This window comes from Terrapene carolina, unplaced genomic scaffold (genome assembly GCF_002925995.2).
Source record: "Terrapene carolina triunguis isolate 2854851 unplaced genomic scaffold, T_m_triunguis-2.0 Scaffold141, whole genome shotgun sequence".
NCBI classification, from domain to species: Eukaryota; Metazoa; Chordata; order Testudines; family Emydidae; genus Terrapene; species Terrapene triunguis.
Window position 1 is genome coordinate 8,636,231 of NW_020664492.1, and position 17,758 is coordinate 8,653,988.

The 17,758-nt window shown below is 40.2% G+C and overlaps 1 protein-coding gene across 1 annotated transcript in view; it reads right to left on the bottom strand.

The window, feature by feature from the left end:
* Window positions 1-17,476, bottom strand: part of LOC112116016 (stAR-related lipid transfer protein 13-like) — a 361,349-nt gene extending 343,873 nt beyond the window's left edge. Inside the window, exon 1 of the mRNA XM_026653538.2 lies at window positions 16,727-17,476. Within this exon, the coding sequence (XP_026509323.1) occupies window positions 16,727-17,476 (750 nt within the window). The remainder of the gene's footprint in view (window positions 1-16,726) is intronic.
* Window positions 17,477-17,758: the final 282 nt, after the last annotated feature.

Below are 17,758 nucleotides of genomic sequence, written 5' to 3' on the forward strand. Positions count from 1 at the left end.
GCTTAGAAGTTTTCATGCAGGCCCCCACATCTGTACCCTAAAGTTCAAAGTGGGAAAGAAGCCTTAACAGCTACAGAGATTGATTCTGCTCAGTTTCAGGGCTAAACTCTCAAATCCCTATGGTAATTTGATTCAGCTATTCTGCCATTTCCATGTGTGCAATACTTAAGGATCTGAATGGATAATTTAGACCATATTTTTACAAATGAATGTCAAATTTACCCAAACTCTGAGATCGGTGCCACACTGGCTATCATAGCTGGTATCTGTCCTGTGAGAGAAAAATAACCATTTACCTCTGTTATAGAATATACCTAGCCCCTATGAATAGTGAGATTGAGTTGAGCTGTCATGTGGGTGCAAGAAGACTCTTTAGCCAAAAGCACAATTAACCCCAACTCCCTATGAGTTCTGCACACATAAGCAGAGCAGAACTTAACTATCCTTATAGTTAGGAAGTTTTTCTAACTATCTAATCTAAATCTTGCTGCAGATTAAGCTAGTTCTTGTCCTATCTTCAGTGGACATGGAGAACAATTGATCACCACCCTCTTTTAACATCCCTTAACATATTTGAAGACTATCAGGCTCCACACCCCCACATCCCATCCCCAGCCTTCTTTTCTCGAGACTTGACATGCCCAGTGTTTTAAACCTTTCCTCATAGGTCAGGTTTTCTAAACCTTTTATCATTTATGTTGCTCTCCTTTGAACTCTTTCCAGTTTATCCACATATTTTTTAAAGTGTGGTGCCCAGAACTGGACACAGTACTCCAGCTGAGTAGAATGGACCAGTTACTTCCTGTGTTTTACATATGACATTTCTATTAATACAACCCAGAATGAGGTTTGCCTTTTTCATAACTGCATCACATTGTTGACTCATGTTCAATTTATGATCCACTATAACCCCCTGTCCTATCATTTTTTGAAGTATTACTGCTTTGCCAGTAATTCCCCATGTTGTAGTTGTGCATCTTATTTAGCCTAAGTGTAGTACTTTGCACTTGTCTTTATTGAATTTCATCTTGTTGATTTCAGACCAATTCTCCAATTTACCCCAAGGTGATTTGAATTCTTATCCTGTCCTCCAAAGTTCTTGCAGCCCCTCCCAGATTGATGTCATCCACAAATTTTATAAGTATACTTCCCATCCCCCTTCGAGGAGAATTTTAAAATTTTTGGTTTTCATTCCAAATAGGAATGAAATCAAATTTTAGAATAGCAAAATCCTAATGAAATGGAATCCCCTTTTCTCCTCAGCTCTGCTTAGGAGACTATTGCCCAACCTTATATATTTGTACTGTCAGGAGGCTTTTCCCTGATAGCTTAATTTTACCCTACCCTTATTCCATTTTAGATATGATCCTGCCAGCTGCTGAGTTCCCTTGTGGGGTCCCATTAGAGGTGGTAAGTGCTGAGCAACATCAGCTCTTTCTCTGTTCAAGCCTTTATTCGTAAGACAAAGTAAGCGTCCAGGCACAATTTCAGAATAAGAAGGTGGGAATTTGCTTGGAAATATCAGAAACTCTAATGTCTTTTTTTGCTAGCTCAGACATCTGTATTCCGCCTAATGTGATTTAAGCTCATCCTTTTAATAGGAACTTTGTGCAAAATTGCAAATCACTGCTCGTAAAATAATGTAATTAATGTAAATTAAAACTATACAATGTTGTATATATTTATATCAAGCATTATACAGCATTGATTGTTTTTATTAAAACATCCCTATAGAATTTGCAGTAATTTTTTATTCATGTAAATAAAACAGAGGGCTCCAACCTATATTAGAGCATTACAGTAGCAGTTTTAATTAAAGCTGTACTATTGCCTCCCTCCTCCCCTCCCCCATATGTGAAATGCATGCTTTGACTTGTTTGAAGACATTTGGTTTTGAAATAGTTTTCAGTGTATGTATAATGCATTTTCCCCTTATCTTCAAAAGGAACCATGAACCTCAGAGTTTGTACTGTCATGGTTAGAGTATGGGGTATTTCCCAGTTTGTTTTGTCTTCTCAATCTTTTTACCTCAATGGTATTATTATTAGTGCGAATATTCATGCTCCCCAAGGTAAGGCTTTCATAGTTGGACCCTTACATTGTGTCTTCTGTATAGGACCAAGGACATTGCTAGTGCTTTACAAGTAAGAACTTTTACTCAAGGTAACTGTGTATGCTTTACACTTTTCTGTTTCTGCAGTTAGACTTTTCACTTTTCAGTTTACCACCTCTGCAGTAATTTATATTTTAACAAGCTCAGGTAATATTGCAGATGTATGTACAATCTGAGGTAAATAAATCTTGAGTCACAGTTGCAATCAAAGAGAAGTAATCTCTTATAGCAGCTACAAATTTGCTCCGCTGCAAAGCCCCACTGATACTCCTCTTTCACGCACTAAGCCTCTATTCGGGGTCAGGTACATTGCTGACAAACAGCACATCTCACTTTTGCTTGCTATCTTTATACTGCCACCTTACACAGCATTGTACACTTTCAATCCCTGATAAAGGTAATGCACATTTTGCCTTTAGTTATAATACAATGAATGAAAATGTTTTTAAAAAGACCGATACAATTTAGTTTTTAGTGACAGCTCTAGCAGTATTTTAAAAGTTAATTTAAATCTTTCAGTCATTTGCAGAAGCCTTGGTTCCTTAGTCTGTAGTGGTAAATCCCTTTGCAAACCTTTGACATTTAACTTATATTATTTGAACAGAAATAGAAAATTATACACCTTTATAAAAGGGGCCTGTCTCCATGGTATCTGGGTACACTTTAGATTAAGGCCACGCAACATTTCTCCAAAAATACAGAATATACGCTCCTAGACCTTCCCCAGAACTGAAACAAATACTCTGCCTAGATCAAGGGTTCTCAAACTGGGGATCGGGACCCCTCAGGGGGTCACGAGGTTATTACATGGGGGGTCGCAAGCTGCCAATCTCCACCTCAAACCACGCTTTGCCTCCAGCATTTATAATGGTGTTAAATATATAAAAAGGTGTTTTTAATTTATAGGGGGGGGGTCACACTTAGAGTCTTGCTATGTGAAAGAGGCCACCAGTAAAAAAGTTTGAGAGCCACTGGCATATTAGCCAGAAGACTAAATGCCAGGGAATTTCAAGATCTGAAGAAAGTATGAACAAAGAGGGGTCTGATAACACAATCTAAAAACCTGGCCACTTATGGCTTACATGTATTTCTGGAGGGAATATATGCCAAAGGCAGGTGCTTGCCACTCAGAATTTTCTGTCCTTTGTTCCCATCTCTGGAAGTCTCCAGAATAACCCAGAGGAGGGTTTCCCTTGCCTTGAGCCTAAAAGTCTTAGTTTTAATCTATTTGAAATCTGGGCAAGGCTTTTAACTTGGACAGTGTATAAGACAACTGTTTTCAGCCCAAAAATAGGAGAAAGAGAAGACCTCACTATGAGTTGAAATTCAGTTTTCTGTCACTCCTGAAGTGGAGTTTCCCACTTATGCCGCTACCAGATGTGCAGGGTTTGCTCCACTCTGCTCCCACCAGAGCCAGTAGGGGAGGGAAGTGGCCTCCCTACTTGCAGATGTGCCATGGTCAATGGGGAAATAGCACAGATCTCTGCACATGTGCATAGGGACAGAACATTGTGCAGAGTCCTAGTGCTTAAGTTCCCTCAGACACTGCGCCTCAGGGGAGGTTTTCATGCGCAGAGCTGGAGTCTGAATAAGCACAGAGAAATTCCTATGGTTTGTAGGGAAATGTTATGCAGAGTAGCTCTCCCCAAGGCCTGCACCCTCCTTGCCCAGCCACGTTCCTCCAGTAGTCACTGATTACAAAATATGCTGCAGATTTGGAGGAAGAGGTAGGATGTTGCTGCATTTGCTCACTCTCCACATGACAAAATGTATGCAAAAGGCATTGGTTTTACATACACACCCAAGTAACCAAGAAGGGATAGTGTGGCCCTATGTAGATTCTAAGGCACCCATTACATTTTCTGAGTGCTTTCATTTCTCCAAGTTGGATTCAAACTTTGACCTTCGTATTTCAGTTGGACACTAATACAGCAACAAGCTATAGGTAGTGCACATGAATAAGCAACTGTGTGGCACAAGGCTAAACTTAACAATATTTGTACATTGAGGTCCAGATTTTCAGAAGTGACTACTGATTCTGGGTGCTTCCATATTTAGGTGCTCAACCCAAGACATTTTAAAGGAGGCTGATTTTTAGAATGTGCTGATCACCCACATTCTGAAAATCAGGCCCCAATGTCTCAACTGGAGCATCCTGAATTTGAGCGACCCAAAATCACTAACCACTTGAAGAGCTCAGCTTGAGTCCACATGTAGTGGTAAATTATTTTTCTAACATTTTCTATTTCTTCCAGCTTTTCTGAACTATTTGACTCCCGCCCTTCTTCCAACTGCATCCATCTGCTAACTGCCTTTTTATATGTGCGTATCATTTTTGTATCTTAAGTTACGAATATTGGCTATGCACTGGTATCTTACATATATTACATATGTGCTGAATTCCTAGGCAACACCTACCAGATGAGATTTACATCTAGGCTAGACAGCTTTATATTGATGGCCCATCAAAGACACTTAGCTCTCACAATGGGCCATAGAAGAAACTCAATCTGCCCAGATGGCTCTTCCTGCAGACGCCTGACCCTCCAAGGGGCCAATGGCTAACCCTTGTGAGTCATCAAGCCGTGTAAGGTCATATAATATGCTCATGTGACCCTGGACTCCATCTTGTGCCAGTAACATTCCACGACTGGGCTGTGAGCTTTGTTTGAAACGGAAAATTTCCACGCACATGGCAAAAGATATAAAAGACCCCTGGGATGACTCCATTTTGCCTTTTTTCCTGCTCTGATTCTCTGGGCTGTGGATTTACAACTAAAAGGAGCATATTGAACTATGAATTGAGGACCTTCCAACCTTTTGGAAGTTATCAGAGAGACTTTACAAATCAGGACTCTATAATGTCACTGCTACAAACCTGATAGAAGAACATTGCATGTATATGACCTATTAACCATTTTAACTTTATTCTTCTTTTAGTAACTAAAATCTAAAGGTTTATTAATAAAGGATTGGCAGCAGCATGATTATTGGATAAGATCTGAGTTATATATTGACCTGGCTACGTGGCTGATTTCTTGGGATTAGTAGAACCCTATATGTGATAAAATTGGTTTTCAGTAATCACTCATTGTAAAGTCTAGTGTCTGGGTGGTAAAACTAGGGCTGGAATCCTAAGCAGACTGCATCTTTGACTTCTTGTTAACAAGTGTGGTGAGACAGAAGTTTACTTTTGTTACTGGCTTGGTATAATCTAATGATAGAATATCATCTAGTTTGGGGTGAGTCTGCCCTATTTTTCAGCAGTTTGTCCTGGTATTCTCAGCTGTGACTCACTGAGGCACGGTGACACAAAGCTTGAGAAAATCATCCTCTCAAAGCATTTCGGTGGTATAAGCCACTGAAAAGGATTAATTAGAACAGGAGCCATTTCACTTCTGACCTTCACTCTACTCCAGGGATCCATAGACATCGACTCCGTGGGTGCACGGGGGCTGGAGCACCCACAGGGAAAAATTGGTGGGTGCTCAGCACCTACCGGCAGTTCCCTGCCCCTCCCCCCCCTAGCTCACCTCCACCTCTTCCTCCTCCCCTGAGCGCGCTGCCTGCTCGCTTTTTCCCCCTAGCTCCCAGCGCTTGTGCCGCGAAACAGCTGTTTCGCACGTCTGGGAGGGAGGGGAGAGGAGGGGGAACGGGTCTAATGGGGCAGGGAGGGGGCGGAGTTGGGGTGGGGACTTTGGGGAAGGGGTTGGAATGGGGGCGGGGAAGGGGCTGGGGAAAGGGTGAAATCAGGGCAGGGGGGGCGCGAGCACCCACTGGCGCTGGGGAAAGTTGGCCTCTATGCAGGTATCGGCAACATTTGGCACACGGCCCGTCAGGGAAATCCGCTGGTGGGCCGGGACGGCTTGTTTACCTGCAGCGTCTGCAGGTGCAACTGATTGCAGCTCCCACTGGCCGCGGTTCGACGTTCCAGGCCAATGGGGGCTGCAGGAGGCGGCAGCGGCCAGCATATCCCTCAGCTGCGATCGGCCGAACCTGCAGACACTGAAGGTAAACAAACCATCCCGGCCCGCCAGTGGATTTTCCTGACAGGCCGCGTGCCAAAGGTTGCCAATCCCTGCTCTACTCTTTCCATATGCAAAGCTGCCGTGTACATTTGAAATGTGCATACCTAACTCTCTCAAGAATGGTCCTCTGTTCTAAAATCTGGTTTCCAAGGTTGTTAATTTACATTTAGATTCAACTTTTCTAATATACTGCAGTTCTATTACCGAGATCTGAAAGTTTGCAAAAGCTGGCACACATGGAAGGGAAACAAGCACCTATCTCTCCAGTTCCACAAGTTTTATTTTCTGTATTTCACTTCTCTCTTTAGTTTCACGAGTTTCTCTGCTTACTTCCACCTCACAGTGATATCTGTCTGGCAGGTCCTCCCTACACATGTTCACTGCTGTGACTTCCCTTGGATCCCTTTAGAGGAGATTACACATTCTGCACTTTGGAAGTTTATCTTTTGCATGTTTCTCTCTGCTGGTAGATCTTGGAGCTGGAATTCTCTCTCACACACACATACACCCGGCTTCCATGCTATGTTGAGCGTGTCTCTTCCTGATTTACTTAGTCCACCACAAAGTCATGACTTGAGAAGGATTTTATTTTTCTGTTGAATCTTGGCCACTGATCCAGATATTAACTTAACAATCAAACAGAGGCTTGTAGACAAAAAATTGACCCTACTGGGGTTATTCGCCTAAGTTAAAATCTTTGACAAACAGCTCAGCTGTAGCTTTATTCTGCTGTAGCAATAAATGAATTACTTGAACAGGTCTTCCACTGCACAGTTTACAACTATTTCCATCAAACATTTATAAAGGACATGCTTTATCGCTAATTCCATGATTTTACCATGCTGACAAGTACTTCACATTCTGAATGTTTTCTATGAATACAGTAATGCCATCATTTGCCTATAGTGTTACTGCTCCTCTATGTTCCAGTAACATCACTGTGCGTATGAAATGTAGAGCTTTTAGAAGGCAGCACCACTTTTATAAGCTGGATTTCCAAGAACTGTAGCAACATGATTCTGAAACATTCCAATACAAATCAAATGTAAATGTCTTAATATTCTAAACCTCTAAAATGCTCACCCCTCTTACATGCTAAATCCTAAAAAAATTACACCTGTAACTACATTACCTAATCTTCCTGCAGCTCAAAGACGTAAACTTAAACACAGTAATACCTTATGAACAATCTAAAGGTAATTCATAGTGTATTGAAACAACTCTGAGGGCCATGGTTCTTACACATTAACCCCAGCCTGGGGCTACATATTGTGCCATATAACTCATCAAGATCCCACCTCCTGTCATTCCTTACTACTTAATTGCAGAACCAAGTTGAAAAATAACTCTTTTTACACTTCAGTCTTCTTGGGCAGTTTGAAAATCTATAGGTATGTTTTTCTGTTGCTACATGTTACATTTTCTTGGTTTTCTTTCCTACATTTCTTTGGTATTTTAATTTTGTTTAAAATCTCATAGTTTAGATAACTGATTATGATACTTGCAAAATGATGGTGATTTGTAGACTCAAGTGACTCACATTGTCCTGAAAAGCTAACAGCACGAAAGCACCTATTTCAACTAAGAAACTGCTGAGAGCTGTTCCAAAATAAAAATATTACATTGCCTTGTTAGATGAGTGGTACTCGTAGTGCTGACCTGGGCCCCATTTCAGAAAAGAAATGAAATGTGCTTAAATGCTTTGCTAAACCAGGACTACATAGGGACATATTCTACTACCCTTACTATTATTGGATTACGGTGACCAGACAGCAAGCGTGAAAAATCGGGACGGGGGGTAATAAGAGCCTATATAAGAAAAAGACAAAAAAATCGGGACTGTCCCTATAAAATCGGGACATCTGGTCACCCTATGTATCTTATCCCATTTTCTTCAATGAGACCGCTTGCAGAGTGAGGTACTATTAAGCATAAGGGCAGCAGAATCTAGCCCATAAGGCATTTACTCAACTATGGCAAGGGAATGACCAAACTCTGTTCTTTTTCCAATTCTTCTACGGGGGTTCTGAAAGATAGTCATGTGATTTGCCTTCTTAAGGTCTTGGGGTACAGGTTTCTGCCACTTTCCAGAAAAGTGTATCTTTTTTGTTTGTTTGACGCATACACATTTTATAAATCATTAGTTCCTCTGCACGTGTTGTACCTTGTGTGGCAGCTGTCATACAGCAGCTGCAGTAGGTACCACACATGTTTATTGAGAAGAGAGACACAATATTTGTAGTATGCAAATGCTCTCCTACACAGCCACAGTATGTCTTTGCACCTCCATCGTGACAAGCTCTTAATATTACGATGCTGGGTCTCCCCAAGAAATACTGCTACCAACTGTATCAGTATTTTCCAAACTGCATGTGATTTTTGTGATGAAAAGTTTACTAAGTACAACATCCATCCTGCTGATCTCTTCTGCAATAAGACGCAAATTTGAACCCACACCTCTGTATGACCACAGTAAGCAGAACATCACAAGATAGGCCATATCCTGTTGTGGAACAGGTACAGTATTGAGGACAGCAGGATTACACCAAAAGGGGAAAATGTTCCTTGTGTACAATCATGTTCCACACTAGATGTGTGTAATTCTGAAACTTGTGAAAAGTTAATTTTTAAATTCATATTAAAGTTTCCGCCATTTCTGGAACGGAATGTGTCTGGTGTCTATTTCTACTAAAAGGTCACATGCTTTTGATGTTAGTGATCAAGTCCAGTGAGCTAATCCAGAGTGTTTTCCTCCAAGTCCTTCCTCATATGAGGGGAAAACATATATAGGAGCTATGAATGCCACAAATTTCAACTCAGAAAGTTTCCTTCTATCCATTCCAAAGGAGATGGGGCTGAGGTTTGTCTACCTGTGGAGTGGGCCGGGGGAGGGAGACCCACTAATCCCATAAATCTAAAAAGGGGAGAAGAACTCAAATTGGTCCAACACCTCCAAACCATCCTACAGCTGCGCCACCCCTTCCAGATCTTGCTGCCATGTTTTCCATGACAATTACTATTCCAATACTCATCCACTCACCATGCACAGGAGGAACCCCAGGGAGGATAACAAAGTCAGCGTTATTTCCCATAAGGCAGTCCCTAGAGCCTTGCAGCCATTCTCCCTCAACAACTGTGGAGTTTTAACTTGATGGGTTGGTGGGAGGAGGCGGAGCTCCCATAGGATTGGAGAAAATGACGGAACAGGACATGGAAAGCTCCACTGGTTTTGCCTCTTGCATAACTGAATTAGAGGAGGAAAGCTTTTTGGCAATAAAACTCTTAACTGGCAGCCCTATGATAAGCGTAGGTCTGTTTGCTGCCCTATTTTGATAATTTACACTGAATTAGTTATTCCCATACTGATGCTTTTTTCCCCTGTAATGGTTCCGCTGTGTTCACTTGCTGTCAAAGGCCCAACTCTGTAAGTGAAAACTAACTTGTTTTTAATCGGAGATGTTTAATTGATTAACATATCAAAAAGTTACACAAATAAATGCATTTCTTTTGGAGAATCATTAATCAAATTTCAAAGGATATGGATTTAGAATCATGGGCTTTTGTGGAATTTATTTTTCTTATCTACATACTTTCTTTCCCTTCATTTGTTGAGTTTTTAGTGTTTGTGAAATAGAAACATGAAAACAGGCAAAATGTAGGACAATGCCATGAAAACCTTCTCATAAGATCCTGACCAATTTGATCAGCCTTAATCTGAACTACCCTTACCATCATGGTCTAATCCTAAAAATGATGTATCATGCTATAATGCTTATTAGGCTTTGTCACCCAATAGTGATTATATAATGAAGACAGTTTTCTACTAAATATAGTACCAGGATGGAAGCAGAAAATGAACAGACATCAGATAATCAAGACCAAGAGAGAGATCATTCAGTTCATCTGCCTGCCAATGAAGGATAGTGCTTTATTGCACATTTTCCAGGGTTGTTCCCAATCTAGTTTTAAATGTCCCAAGTGATGGGTTTTCGCTACCTCCCTTTGAAGACTGTTCCAACAGAACACTTTCATTTTAAATTACTTTACAGTAGAACCTCAGAGTTACAAGCACCTCAGGAATGGAGGATGTTCATAACTCTGAACAAAACATTATGGCTGTTCTTTTAAAATTTTACAACTGAACATTGACTTAATACAGCGTTGAAACTTTACTATGCAGAAGAAAAATGCTGCTTTTAATCATCTTAATTTAAATGAAACAAATACTCCTGTTCTAATCACAGAAAGTTTCCTTACTTTGTCAATTTTTTTTAACTTTCCCTTTATTTTTTAGTAGTTTATGTTTAACACAGTACTGTACTGTCTTTGCTTTTGTTGTTGTTGTTGTCTCTGCTGCTGCCTGATTGTGTACTTCCTGCTCCAAGTGAGGTGTATGACTGACTGGTCAGTTTGTAACTCTGGTGTTCGTAACTCTGACTCGTAACTATTGTACTTATAACCTAATTCAGATTTAGACTTTTCATGAGTCATTCAGAGTTGGAGTTTACACTTTAAGGGTCCAATTTTGTCCACTTCACTCACTCTGAGTACCGCATACTGGACCAGATTCCACCACCCTTATTTGAATGGAGTAGTACCTTACTCCATGAGTGGTCCCACTGAAGTCGGTGTAATAACTGACAGAGCACGATACTACTCCACGTAAATAAGAGCATTGGAATCTGGCACTGTGAGAGTAATCCCATTGTTCTGGATCACAGCACAGCCTACATTCTAAAACAGGGCCACAAGGAGAATTAAGGTTAGCTCCCACTCCAGTCTCTGCATGGCCTCCCCATAGCTTGAGTCCAGCCACGTAGAGGTTAGTTATTCATTTTGGTTCCAGTCTCCCAATGCTCTGACCAGAACATCTGAGATGGAACAGAGGGAGAAGGGGTAATAGGCTATTGGCATAGGCCAGTAACAGATTACTACTCACCCCAGAGCAGGGCAGCAATAGTATTTGAGACATACAGGGCACAATTGTATAGGTATGAGCTAGCCCATTGTGACTAGTGGGATTATTGAGATAACACACCACTCAAAGTAAGGATGGCAGAACCAAGCCTAAATGAAAATGAATGAGATTGGTCTGTCACAAGCACTGTTTTGCAGCAGCTCTACATAGCAGTAGTAGAAAGAAATTAAGTGACTTGCCCAAAGCTCCACAGTAAGTCAGTTGCAGAACTGGGAATAGAACCCAGAATCTCCAGATAGATGTCCAGTCCACTAGACCATGCTGCCTTCCTACCGCAGACAAGTCCACAGGCAGGGTTTCTATGCCATAACTGCAGTGAGAGCCAACGCCTTTAAAGCCTACCCTGAGAAAGGCCGTTAACACTCACTTCACCTTATACCCTGTCAAATGTCTTGATATCTTTTCATGACTGTGAAATGCTACCCTTCAGAATGACCCAAATTGTTCTGTCAATAAATGGGGATCAGAGAGACTGCTACAGTAGCTATTGGGTAAAGGTTTGATAGACTTTGGGCAGCAGAGATGTGCATGGTGGACAGAAGTGGAGCACCTCTGTAATATTGTATGAATACTATACATTGACCTGGTTATTGGGATGTGTACTGTATGAATATATTGGCTTAGTTTAGTAGGGGGCTGTAAGGAAAAACACGCAGGAAGGGAAGAAGAATGACGCAAGATAAGCCATTTCTCAGCAAACCGTTTAATAGGGTTGTTAAGAGACCATGCCTGGGCAGGAAAAGGCCTAGAGACCAAAAGATCAAAAGGACTGCAGCTGTTTAAAGGGTCTCTCTCACACATACTCTTTCAAGAGAAGGGGGCGGAGAGAGTTGTTCAGGACAGCTAAACAAAGAAGCAGACAGTTGCTGGTATCTGAAGAAGTTAGTCCTGCCTAGATTACCATCAAGGAATGGTAGGTAAGTCTTAGGGTAAGATAAGACTTTTTAAATCCTTTGTTCCTACTGTTAAAATAAACAATACTTTGACTTTAATAAAGCTGTATGGTCACTATCAATACAACTGGTCACAGACTCCCAAAGAGAAGACCCCTGGGTGCTGAACTCCATTGGGCCTGCTGGGTAAACATGCTTGAGACACAGGGTACCATAGCCCAGGGCTTGGTCTAAGAGTGGGAGAAGTGCAGCATCCCATCTCAGGTTAGATAAAGGCACAAGGGGTGATATCTGAGGAGGTACACTCAGACCACAAAGGGAACAGAGGTGTGGTTAGCTGTGGAACCATGACACTTGGGCATTAGGAATTCTGTTTGCCTTTTGAGGGAGGAGTGGGAAGGGAAGAGAGGGAAAACCTTTTTTTTTTTTTTAAAGTCTATAAAGTACAAATTGTTTACAGTGTTTATTTCATTTACAAAAGAACTGATATGCAGTTTTAGCAATTTGCTGTATTTACAGTGATTTTCCTCTGCTTAACATTAATTAGGCCAAAACCATTTGAGGCCAAGTACAAAGGCATGTATTGTTTTATTTAATTTTAGAAAATAGTATACACTGTATATAGCTAAAAACTCAACATTCATCACCCCAGGTACCTGCAGCAACTACGGTACTTAAGGATGGATTCTGCCCCTTTACTCACTCTGAGTAGTACCTCCCGATTTGATTATTTCAATGGAACTATTTGCATAGCAAGGTGCTACTCAGTGTCAATAAGGTGACAGAATCTGTTGTTGGGTATGCTTTTTAGGGGTTACCACCACAGTTCTACCAACACTATGCAGTGGAGCCCACTGTAAAGAAAGCAAAGCAGCACCCAATATTTTGTTACCGTGATAAGAAATAAATAGTAAATCTTTGAGTATTAAGAACCTTTAGTTTAGTTTTTTCCCTTAGCAACTAAGCTGTGTCTTATCCCTGTTTGGATCAGTATTGACATCTAATGCTGGGTAGTTCAATCACAAGTACATATTACTTAGGAATGCCCCGTAGGATAGAGCTCAATCACTATTTCATAGCCAACTTTGGTAGTGTGAGGTTAGTCAGGATATCAGTCACACTATTATGTTTGGCAGCCATGTATCTATATGGTAAAGGTGATTTGTTTGTTACATTATTTTTAAGTTTCAGTGGTATTGATAGTGGTTGTACTCCTACACCCTCTTTACTTTGTTAACCTTTTTCCATTAGAAAGACATCACTACATAGCCTTATCCCAAAATAATGGGAATAACTAGATAACACATTGGACTGGGCTAACCTAGAGTCATGATGAAAGCATCTAGTATGAATATAATGTGTCATTATTGCTAAAATTGCACAAACTTTTTTTTTAAAATTACTGGAACCTTTCTTATGGTGATTTCTGCCTATTTAAATGGAGCAAGAGTCAGAAACAAGCCCTGCGTCATTAAATCTGCACAGTTTTTTAAATGTTTAGACATATTCTCGGAGATTTACTATGTTATTCCACCATCTTGTCTGGAAATATACAATCCATTATTTTGTACTATGAACTGCATCCTTTTTTATTTTATGGCCTGAGAATAAAGTAAACTAAATGACAACAACGCCTGGCTATTTCCTTTTATCTACAGGAATGGCCTTGAGTATATAAATTCCGGGGATGTCACTCTTGCATTTCGATATATGTTTAGATTAGCTGGAATGTAGGCAGTATTGTTCTTGACTGAATGAGAAAGCAAGCCTTGGAATAGACGACTATGGTGACAACATAACTATTTAATAAACTGAACTGAGTGTCACTGGATCTTACTGGGCAGCTTTCAGAAAAAGCTCAGTTCTTGGGCTTTCTAATAGCAGAGGCTGAGAACAATTCTTAATCATTTAATTTTTCCTCTGTGAGCGGATGGGGGTATCTCAATACAGTTAAGAAAAATGAAACAATGGTTATAATGATGACAGGAGAACTTCAGAAGTTTATGAAGCCAAAGCATCCATTTAGATGGACCGGGGAAGAGTTCAGATACTGAACTCAAACTATTATTACTCCAAGATAAGACAATTACTTCAGCTGAATTATAAAATAAATTTACTGATACATCAGTAGCTATGGGTAGAAGGATGCATTTCCCTCTAGCATTGGGGGTTGGGTGAAGTATTAGAGTGAACGGGTTAGTTAATTCTTTCCCCCCTTCCCCCACCCCCAGTAATTGCCCATCAAGTTAAGACTATTATCATCTAGATTACATAAAATTACTAGAAACCTATGTGATGAGTACAGTATTTGACAGAGATCAAAAGGCCAGGAGATGAGCAGTGCCAAATATGGAAAAGTATTACGTCACTCAAAATGAATACTGGATTGGATTTGAATCAAAGGCAAGTCTATAGATAAAAATCTAACATGCTGTGTCTCCCAACATCTGTAACTGCTGTTCCAGTTTATTTTATTAATGTTGCAAATATATAAATATGACCACACAGATGCCTTCATAACCTTACTTTAGAGGAATGGAAACAAATGATGGGTCTGATCCTTCTCCCTGAAAGTCAACAGCAGAACTCCTATTGACTTCAATGGGTGCAGAATTGTACCCCAAGAAACAAGATGAGATTCAAGGTGCATTGGAATAGAATTCAAGCAGATCATATTTTTGATGTATAGAGGCTAAAATCATATGCACCACTTCCAGACTCAAAATAATTTAGCAAGAGTATTTTTAAAATGTCTTTAAAACAGTAAAGTCTCAGTCTCCTCTCACTTACACTGGTGTAAATCAGAAGTCAATAGAGCTATACTGATGTAAAGTTGGTGTAAGTGAGAGGAGAATCAAACACACTGAGAAAAAGGGAGAAATAGAAGTGGGAAATGCTGTGGCCATCAGTAGATCACATATTGTACAAGAGGCTATTCCGTGATTTCAAAGGCACTGATCTAATAACAAAAAGGGGAGGGGGGAATGAGATGTAAGAGTATGGTTGAACAGGCAGTTTCAGATTAACTTGTGCCACAAAGTTCAGGAGTGTTGGAATTTGTGGGTTTGTTTCTCCCATTAAAGAGACAGCTATGCATTTCTGATTCAGATCGAACTTCTCCAAAATTCAGCGTATTTGGATCCACGTGGTCTGTGACCAACTATAAAAGAAATAGATTTGTTTGCTAATTCTCCAGACTAGTGAGAGTTCACTTGGAAAGCATCTATGAAATTCTTTTGTACTCCAGCAGTTCCAGAGAAGATGGGTAATTACTCTCTGCTGGAAAGAATATAGTTAGGAAGTTCTCATTACTGTATGTTTTTGGAGTTTTCCTAAACCTCTCTAGGTTTTTTAAAAATAATTAAAAAAAATCCATGGCACAATAAATCAATAGATAGAGGATATTGCTTTAATTTAATTATATTATGGGCCAGCAAAGGGGAGTAAAAGGATAAGATATTGACTACGTGGAAGTGGGAAGCAGCTTCCATAGAGCCACTACTCTTACTTCCTCTTAGGAAACTGTTGGAAAAAAAATCAGGAAAATGAAAGTTACAGTATACTCCATCCCCACAAGGCAAACTCAACTCTGCCCCTAGAGCTGGCAATACTCACTGGGAATGTTTTCCATTGCTGGCTAGCACAGCCACAACAGGGCACAGGGAGATATATTTTGCACCAGGTATAGAGCTGGTGCAGGGTATGGCCTTACCACATCAGGGGAAAATGAGCAAGCCAATTTCCCCACCTTAGAAGGAAACAAGAAAAATGACACTAGTTGAAAGCTCAGATTAATGGAAATGTAGGAAGCATAGATGCTGGAACTAGAGGTGTGAGGGGTTCTGTAGCACCCCCTGGCTTGAAGTGGTTTCCATTATATACAGGGTTTACAGTTTAGTTCAATGGCTCTCAGCACCCCCGCTATACAAATTGTTCCAGCACCTCTGGTAGGAAGGAAGTTTGAAGAAATAGAATTGGTTGGTTCAAAAGCTTTGCTGTCTTATTACTCTCAATGTAGGATATAATGTTTTACACTGGCCTTATGCCATTTATGTTATGTTATTTTGAGAAATTATGAAGGGAAACTCTTATATGTAGCACGGTATGCACCACAGGTGTAATTACCATATTTCCAATTAGAAATATGAATGTTTCTTAGGATCAAAAATATATTTATAGAATGTTTATGTGCCAACTTGAGGAAGTTTTATTTTTGACCGTTTTTAATATAAAAAATATTGGGCCAATTTCATTGGTACTTTCCAGCTGCTTTGTGACACTCTGACAGTGATAAGCAACTGCAAAACTCTCTTAACTAGCCAGCTAAAATGGGTTTACAGCTGCTTTGTGTCAACCAAAGCAGCATAAATCAGCCAGAGCATAATAAATGAATTAATCTGTCCCATAACTTTTTCTGTTAAAGATTTAGTACTAACATGTAAAATATAGGCCTGATCCATTTATACAGAGAGGGATGGAGGCCCAACTTTTGAATATTCTCTACGGTGAGTTTACAGAAAAATATGTTTAAAGGCATTCCTCAAGTGAACTATAACCATTCTTTGCTTTAAACTACCCAGTTGGTTGATTGACTCTGTACCAATGAAAGCAATATAGTCCATTAGTAAATATATAATAAAATAGCCAATCCCCCATTAACCAAGCTGCTAAAGTACAGCTTGCCCGTTTGGAACAAGAAATTAGTTCATCTTACCACCATGTCCATTTGTTTTTCTTCCTTTTCATGGTCATTCAATTCCTTTCCAGTGTGATCATTGCAGCCATCTAAATGACAGATATCCTGGCTTCTGGTATGCTCACATTTATCTTGTTTCCCAAGGAGAATAGTCCTTTTATAAAGACCATTGTAAAATGCCCCATACAGTGGCAGCTCTGTAAAAACGTCATCATCATCATCTTCCTCCTCCTCTTCAGATGAAGAAGCCTCTGTGTCTGTGACCTCACAGATATGGAGTTTAGAGTTAGCGCTATGTGATAAAAATTCAAAATCAGAAAAAGTGATTGCACTGGGTTTGTGTGTTATTACTCTGATCTCTTGAACCCTCTCTGATTTCTCAGCTGAGCTTTCTCTTGGAAGGAGCAGTGAGGAAAATGCCTCATGTGAGGGCAGGTGTGTAAGACTGTCCTTAGGTTTGTGCCCTGAAGAACACAGTAATTTTCCACAAAGATGCTTTACCTCAGGCTCAGCAGCAGCAGTAACATGGCCTGTAACCCTGCTTGGTTCCAAGGATGTCTCAGTGTAGCTTACTAACTGTGACATAGAACTCAATTCGGATTCAAGCAGAACATTATGGAACTCAAGTTGGGAATCACATTCTTCTACCTTTGTTTCATATTTTGCATTTTTTGACTCCTCTGAAGTCCCCAGACATGTGGCATATATAAAATATGGTGACACCTGCTCCTCTTCAAAGAGCTTAGCTTCCATTCCGGCAGATTTCATCCATCAGAGGTCAAACTCCACTTCATTGCTGGATGTCTTGAGAGCCTCTATTCTCCATGCTGAGTCAGAAAATGTCCTTGTATTATTCCTTCAAGACCATAGTCAGAGCACCATTATTAATGGTTGGAGATTGATGCAAATGATCCAAATCTTTTCCATTCCTGAAATACAAAAAGGTAGGTTTTATTGATGCTACTACACTTGCATTTTGAGTGCAACAGTGGAAGCAATCTGAACATTTAAAACTCCATATAAAACCTAGGGCAAGATCATCCCATAACA